The sequence below is a fragment of the Apteryx rowi genome, unplaced genomic scaffold (assembly GCF_003343035.1).
Source record: "Apteryx rowi isolate R43461 unplaced genomic scaffold, aptRow1 scaffold_321, whole genome shotgun sequence".
Taxonomy (NCBI): Eukaryota; Metazoa; Chordata; class Aves; order Apterygiformes; family Apterygidae; genus Apteryx; species Apteryx rowi.
The window spans coordinates 214,109-222,107 of record NW_020449653.1 but is presented as its reverse complement, the minus strand read 5'-3'; the positions used below and the strand labels follow the sequence as shown (position 1 = coordinate 222,107).

At 37.1% G+C, this 7,999-nt stretch overlaps 1 protein-coding gene across 2 annotated transcripts in view; it reads left to right on the top strand.

Annotated features, from left to right (window-relative positions):
• The first annotated feature begins 1,297 nt into the window (after positions 1–1,297).
• STIM2 (stromal interaction molecule 2) overlaps positions 1,298–7,999 on the top strand; it is a 36,220-nt gene continuing 29,518 nt past the window's right edge. For both annotated transcript variants that reach the window (XM_026071108.1, XM_026071109.1), the window contains exon 1: positions 1,298–1,424. In XM_026071108.1, the coding sequence (XP_025926893.1) occupies positions 1,362–1,424 (63 nt within the window). In that variant the 5' untranslated portion in view covers positions 1,298–1,361. The remainder of the gene's footprint in view (positions 1,425–7,999) is intronic.

The following is a 7,999-nucleotide window of genomic DNA, read 5'->3' as shown; positions in this document are numbered from 1 at the left end:
TTGGCTCCTCCACCACCTGTGTCAAGAAGTTGTCACCAATGCTCTGCAGGAACCTCCAGGACTGTTTGTGCCTAGCTGTGTTGTCTTTCCAGCAGATATCGGGGTGGTTGAAGTCCCCCGTGAGAACCAGGGCCTGGGATCRTGAGGCTACTTCCAGCTGTCTGTAGAAGGCCTCATCGACTTCCCCTTCCTGATCAGGTGGCCTGTAGTAAACACCCAGAACAGTGTCACCCATGCTAGCCTGCCCTTTAATCCTTACCCATAAGCTCTCGACTYGCTCTTCATCCACCCCTAGGCACGGCTCAATACATTCCAGTTGCTCTCTCACATAAAGAGCAACTCTACCACCTCGCTTTCCTGGCCCGTCTTTCCTAAAAAGCATGTAGGCATCTATGACAGCATATCCTCTATCCATGTGTATTTGTGCATCCTTTTCATTACATATATCAGCCTAACTTCTATAGTAATATGAAAGCTTAGTCCTTTGATAGACTAGCAGAGACACAAAATACTTACATGTTTCTTCAATTTGTATTTCCATTGATATGATTAAAGCAGACTGTACCTAATTGTACTTTGTCTGGCAGTAGTCAATGTGTTATTACGTTGGTGATTACAGTGGAAATTCACTGTCTAATTCAGCTGAACTTTCAAAAAATTATTTCTGTATCCTTCTGCACCTATCATTTAATGGTGTTGGATACATTAGGATTAATGAAATAGTTAACTAATAGTTAATACCAAGGTCTGTGAAAGACCTATCTTTAATGATGTGGAGGTCATCATGTATTTTAGAATTTTGGAGCAGTTATGTGTCTGGTGGAAAGGAAAGAACAAAAATGCAATGACCTGATATAGGGGAAAGTAGAGCCTTCAGTCATGAATGAGAAAGAAAACATATTATTTCTGAGCTGGAATCCTGCTCCACAGTGACTCTGCTGTTTTTGATCAGAGCATACAGGACTATCAGGCATGTGTCAGTTGAATGTTATCCCTTGAATTTTCTATGTGGTGTGCTTTCTTCTTTTGCACTCCTGCATATTGCAAGAGGCAGAACTATCTCTGCCTCTTCCCTAAGCTTCCTTACTGGATTAAAAAAAAGTGTTTTTTACACTTATTTTTTCTGTAAGAAATACTATTTTTCACCTAAATTTGACATCTCTGACCTTGTGGCTTTGTGCAGTTGAGCATATGTACACCTACAGAAACTTAAGTTTTCTCTCTTGCTTGGAAACTTTCTATTCTGGAGCAACAGTAATTAATATTTCTATTTTGACTCTTTTCTCCCCTTAGATCCCTGCAGTTCACTCAGCCCACCATGCTTTACTGAGGAGGACCGATTCAGTCTAGAAGCTCTCCGCATGATACATAAGCAGATGGATGATGACAAAGACGGTGGTATTGAAGTAGATGAAAGTGATGAGGTAGGAGTGTAAAGCCTTCAGCTGCGCATACTTGTGGGCTCTATCTTTTCTGTTTTACAGAATCTCTTTGTTCCTGAGTTTGAGTGGTTGTTGCTATATGTATGCTGTATGCTATTTAGCCCTTTCCACAGCCAAATGTTGAAGGAAGGTCCAGTTTCTAGAACTGTCAAAAATTGAATATTTTTCATTGTTCTAGCATAATGGAAATTTTATATACAAAAGCTGCTGTGATTAGTGTAAGAGACGGGGAAAATGGTTTGGCTTGCAGTGAGGTAATTAAGAGTTGATGTGGGCTTCTAACTGGTATTTTATTTTCTTTGCTTTAAAGTTTTTCTTGCTTAAGGCATCACTGGGCTTTCCTTTTTACATCAGATCTGTTCCAGCCACTTCATGGCACAAAACTGTACCTATTGCAGAGAGCAGTCTAGAAAGCTTTCTTATTCTTTTTCTTTCATTTTTTTGGGCAAGTAATAAGCACCTCCTGCTTTTGGTTAATGGAGCCCTGTTGACTTAAGGAAGGCTATTCAGACCTGCCTGAAGCTTTTTGCAGTTGTGCTTTTAGTGATTGCGCTTGAACAGTGTTAGTACGTAGGCTCCTGGTAGCCCTGGCAAAGGAGTTGTCGCTATACTTGTTCAGCTTTGCCATCTGATTCTCAAAATGAATGGGGTGGAATGGAGAAATATCCATGTAGTTGCAATGTTCTTGTTGCTTTTATGTTCTGGCAGTTGTCAGATACTGGCTTGAGAAAGGAAGGGGAGTGAGGATGTCCGCTGTCCCCTAAAAATGATAGGTGTTGATAAGCCTGTTCCCACTGAAGGTGAGTGGGAGAAGAATCTAGCCCTGATTTCTCCTCCCATTTTTTGTAATGTCTCAGGGAGGTAAGATTGCTCTCCCTGAATGAGTTAAGTTGTGAATTATCCTTGTCAAGTTCACTGTGATGCCACTTAAACTTTCTTTTGTGACAACTAAATCAGACACCACTGCTGTTTTGGTATGTGTCAGAACTCTGATTTTTCTGAAGGAACAGTACAATGGAGAGAATAATCTAGAATATTTTTTCTTTTTATTTTTGAGGAAAAATCTGCTTGGTACCTTACAGGGCACCGTGGTGAGCTAGTTCAGGCATTGGAAATAGCCTAACTGTAATTTCACAGTAGTGTATGTTATTTTAGCTAGTAATCATGATGCTTGTTTATTTGCTATTAGTGTTTGGGACAGACACTTTCAGGTCTTTCCAGTCTACAAACCAAAACATTAGTGACACATCATAAGCCTTCTGAACAATTCCCCAGTATTGTGTGATTTTCTTGATTTGCATACATTAGTTATACTTGAAAGTTTAAAAAAAAAAATAAAGAAAATACTGAAATACTCATACATGGGAAACTTTTTGTAAGCATTGAAAAGAACTGTCCTTGTTTCCAGCGTATTTCTTCATCTTTATCTCTGAGCTTAAGTTTCATCCTCTTCCAGAGGAATGCCAAGAAAAGTTCAAGSCCAGAAGCTACTCTTAAACCTGTTAGAATGACTGAGATTAGAACAGTCATGAGGACATGCTGTTGTTACAGCAGGGGTCTTGAGGAGGAGAGACAAGGAAAGCTATATATTCAGAGTACTCTACTGTGCATAAAGCAAGAAGACTGAAATGTAGCCTTTCTTCTCCTAGTTCATTTTTAATTATTGAAGAAATAGTTAATAAAAATGTTAAATCAGCATTTTCTTTCCAACTGTAGTTTCCATGCAGATCAGTGATGACTATCTATTTGCATAGATGTACTTCCTTCTAGGGTGTTGAAAACAAAACTGAAATTAGAATTGCAACTTAATTGCATCTTAAACTAGTAATCTCTGTTCTTGTTCATAACATTCTGGCCAGATCTTTTCGTTATTTTAGTTTTCAAAAATCTGACACTTGAACAATATAGTTATCAACTTATCTGATCTGCATATCTGATTAATTTCAGTAGGTCAGATTATATACTAAATATGTACTAATATACACTAGTTAAAAACAAATTGCCTACAACACAGTGGATAATGCTGCTTGTTTTGATTAAGAATGAGGATTAATATTTTAAGAACCACTGTATTAAAAGGCAAGCTTGCATTAAGTATGGCTATTTTAATTAACAGCAGAGTAATGGATTTCCTGCTCTTTCATGCTGCATGGTTTTTGCTTGCAATAAAACTCCTGGAAGGACAGTAAGAGTGTATTAAATATTAATCAGCGCAAAAACAGTGTTACAGTTTACAAGTGTATATTGACACTGAGGAAGGAAGTCTTTGTTATTTTGAGAGAGGAAAGGTAACAAGGGCTTAAGTTGTTGAACTATTTTAACTACTTCAATTTGCTAATCTAGCTGAGAACTCCAGACATTTCATTTGCACACCATCTTTTCTTTTTCTAATGTTTCTCATGTCCTCTTTCCTATTGTAGTTTATTTTTCTCTGTAAAACTAACTCTCATATAGAATCATTCTGCAGAGAATATATCCGTTTTCAAGTAATGACTGTAATGCTTAAGAATAGCGAGAAAAGTTTAATGTGGTGTCTGCTATACATAGCTAAACTCTTCTCAGCATTAGAAACAGAACTTCTCTAGGATATAAGAAAATTGAACCTTTATAAGAAGCTGTTTCTTCAAGTTGTCTGATACTGGAAGCCTTTTGCATCTAGCATGTATAGATGTATGAGAAGACTGTAGCTAAACTTGATGAAATTTATGTGGGAAATCTGATGCAAATTTTTAGGATTTTTCAGTCACTGGAGTGCATTGAGGGATTTATTAAAGTCTTCTAATAAAGATAAAGAGTGGCTCTAGTTTGAGTACAGACTGGTTAGGTGCCCCCCCCCCCCCCCCGGAGTGTTTGGTTTGTTACCTAGATTAGACTAGGTGATATAACTTCAGAAATTTTTAAAGATAGAAAGCCTTGAATTTTTAAATTCATTAGAACATACTTTTTTAGTTCTACTTACTAGAAAATACTTTGAACAAAAGAGCTTTTGTTTTACTTGTCATATGTTTTGAAATGTTTTTGCATTTGGGATTCATATAACTTTCTAAAATTTGTCTGACGGGCTGTATAATGATGTACTTCAAAGCAAAAAGTACAGTTTAAAGACTGATTTGGATAATTTTGTTGTAATCTGAAGTGGTTTATGCTTTACTGTACAGCAATTACTTTCTGAAGTAGGATATCACATTGTGAAAAGCAAAGAGTACTACAGCACAGAAGAAAAAGGTAGGATGTGAGGGGGAAAAACCCCCACACTTATCATTGGGGCAGGCTAATATGCATTTCCTAATCAGCCAGATTTGCTGCTGCTGTTGTTTTACTGCTAACATACACAAGGTTGCAATTCTTTAAACTGGTTTAAAGATGTAGGCTGTGAAAGGGTAACTGAAAGGGAGAATGTTATTGATTGAGGCTTTAGTCAGGTGGTGTGGAAGGCTGTCTGCCTCAGTAAGCATCTGTTACACCATGCATACATGATTTTCTTAATGATGAAGAGGCACAAGCAGTAAGACAGACTTATGTTCATTATTTACATAGGCTTTTTGTCTGTTTCCAAAGAAACTTTACATGTAGATCCTACATCCAAKTAATAGAATAGGCTGATGTTTTTGAAACAGTAATATCTTACTGTGTGTATTATGTGACTCAAAAGCTAATGGCATGAGTTTACAGCTTTGTGTGGGATCTTTGGATAGATCACTTGCTAGATTAGGCAGATAGATTCATTGTGTGTTTTTTTTTTTTTTTTTTTTACTAGTTTACTTGCATAATTACTAAAAGGGGAAAAAGACTTTGCAGAGAGGAAGTGACTGCATTAGTGAAAGCATGACATGACTGGAGCATAAATTTCTAGCAGTCTGGTGAAAGAAGGCAGCTTGAACCTCAGAAGCTAAATGCATAAGTGCATGACTTTAAAAAAAAAAAAAAAAAAAAAAAAAAAAAAGTTGTCTGGAGGCAAGAGTCGAGAAAAAGCTAGCTTTAGTGGTCTAAGCACCAGGAGGAGGATAGTCTAAAGCAGGAAAAAGTAGCTAGCTTGCTCTGATCAGGAACAATACTTACTATTTTGGCTATAGTAAGTTTAATTTGACAGCTTGACAGAGGTGGGATGTTTGACAGGCCAGGATCTCTCTTTAACTGGAAGAAACCAGCTCAGAATGGATGGGTGCTGTGAAGCCATTTTTATGAGGACTCAAGGTCATATTTCCATCTGAGATGCAAATGATCAGAGAGGTGGCACAAGCATAGTGTCATGAGAGAGTATGCTGTGTTTTTAAGGGAAAATGAAGGGGTGGAGTCTAAAAAAAGAGTCAAAGGAAAGGAAATAAATATGGAGAAGATACTTCATTCACGAGTAAACAAAACAGATTTAAAAAAAATCTAGAACTGGAGTGAGTTCAGAATTGGTGCTAATTTAATTAAACCTTTTATAATAAAGGAGAAGCAGTTCATGCTCTCATTACTTTTATTATATAATAAATTTGCTAGTGATATCCTTGATTGTTTGGGCTTTCTTTCTTTCAGCAATTAAAATGTTCCATGCATGTGCACATCAATCTGTATTACAAGCTCATTATTTGAAATATTATGAATTAGTATCGCTATTTTGGCAGAATCTGAAGAAATAAATTTTGACATATAACTTCTAAAGATGATTTTTTTTCTGAACTACTACTGAAATAGGACTGCCTGTCCCATTTGCACAAAAATGAGTTGGTAAAAAAAATTCTGTGGATATTTTTGTTCTTTAATTCCTTAGGTAACAGATATAAAAATTCAAAGGAACATAATTTACTAGATTGGACTAGAGACCTGTTCCTTCAGTATCCTGTTCTGGACAATGCTAAGTACCAAATGTTTCAGAGAAAACTGCAAGCAATTCCATGACAGGAAAGCCTAAAGAATCAGCTGCAAGATACTGTGTTATTTACATTTTATAACTGTGTATTTTGGACATTAGGAGCACACAAGTACAAGGTTAAAGATCACTTTCAAAACTTGTTAACCTTATATAACTCTGGATGACTTTGCTTATTGGAATAGCCCTTTTGTGTTCTTGAGCACAAGCAAATTTATATGCAGAATTTTTCTCTTTCCAATTGTTACATCTTGGAGTGGCTAATGATTTAGCGAAATATTTTAAAGAAGGGGGAAATACATCTACTATGTACATAATGTTAAAAAAAAATCATGGTCAGCTGGTGGATAGTGCGTGTGTGTGGAGTTAGTGGAATGCCTGCACTGTGAGAGAGCTAGGACTTTCCTTTGGGAGATGAGGAGTCTGAGAAGCGCTAACCTCCCTAAGCTTAGCTAGGGGCTCTTGAAGAAATCCAACCAAATGTAGTGTGGTGGTTTTTATTTTGTTTATTTTTTAACTTGAAGCTTGTGTGACATAATTTGAAAGCTTGATCTCCCTTTTTACACCATTTAGTGCATCTTGGGCCCTTGTGAAATTTCAGGAACCTAGCTGAGTTGTTAGCATTTCAGCTGGGAGAGGTTCTGCTATAAGCTGAACTCTTACTTTGTTTTCTTGTCTGCAAATATACATCCCCAGCAAGATGCTACATACCTTTAAAGTTCCCTTAGCATTTTGGTTTTTGTCATGATTGTTTATATAATAAATGTTCTTAGATTGGTGTTTGTGTTCACACTAATTAACTTATACTTCATAGTCAGCCTGTTGAGCAAAATTCTGTGTGGTTAAGAAATGCCTACTGGAACGGTTCAGAAACCGAGGAGCGTATCACTGTTTTGCATAATACTGGGCTGCTTCCCGAGTCTGTTTTACATCTTGCTGTGCAGAACATTCTGTTAAGAACACTTGATCTTTCAAACAAATCTTTTGAGCTTCCTAACGAATGTAACAAGTCTTTTCCCCAAAGCTCGTAGGTTACTTTAAGATTCTATTATTTTCAGTAATAATCTTCATTCAYGTTTCAGCTGTAGATCTGTTTTGATATGCTTGAATATTGAGGTGGAAGGTACCTTTATTCAAAACTGATCTTTTCTCTCTTTTTCCGTTTGCTAGGGTTATAGCATATTCTAGTAACTTGAAACTAAGATTTTTCTGTCTTGGCTTTAACAGAAGAGTTGTTTGCATTGAATTTTACTATTGAGCTGCTAATTTGTTTACCCCTGGCTGTTTAAAAGGCAGTGTTTTTTAGCGTCCTGAAGTTTTGTAGCAACTCTGAGCAGGCTAAGCAGGAAACAGCGGTGGTCTGAAAACATTATGGCCCTGTTAGTCAATGGCTGTGTCCATGCAAAGAAGTCCTGTAGAGAGGCAACACGTGCCATCATGGGTACAGTTGCACAGAAACCTGTTCTAATGGGCTTTGGATCAGACCTCTCATGCCTTGCCCCCTTGGAAGTGCTGGAGCTAATGTGTAGCTGTCTGCACCTCTTTCTGCAGCACTGCGGGCAGTTAGTCCTGCTGCAATGAAATGTCCTCTCAAATGCTGACTTGCATTTCAGGAAATCTCAAAGTTACACTACAATAGAATAGCTACAGATTTGTTTTATGCTGCAATTATAATCTTTTTTAATAGGCCTTGTAAACTATT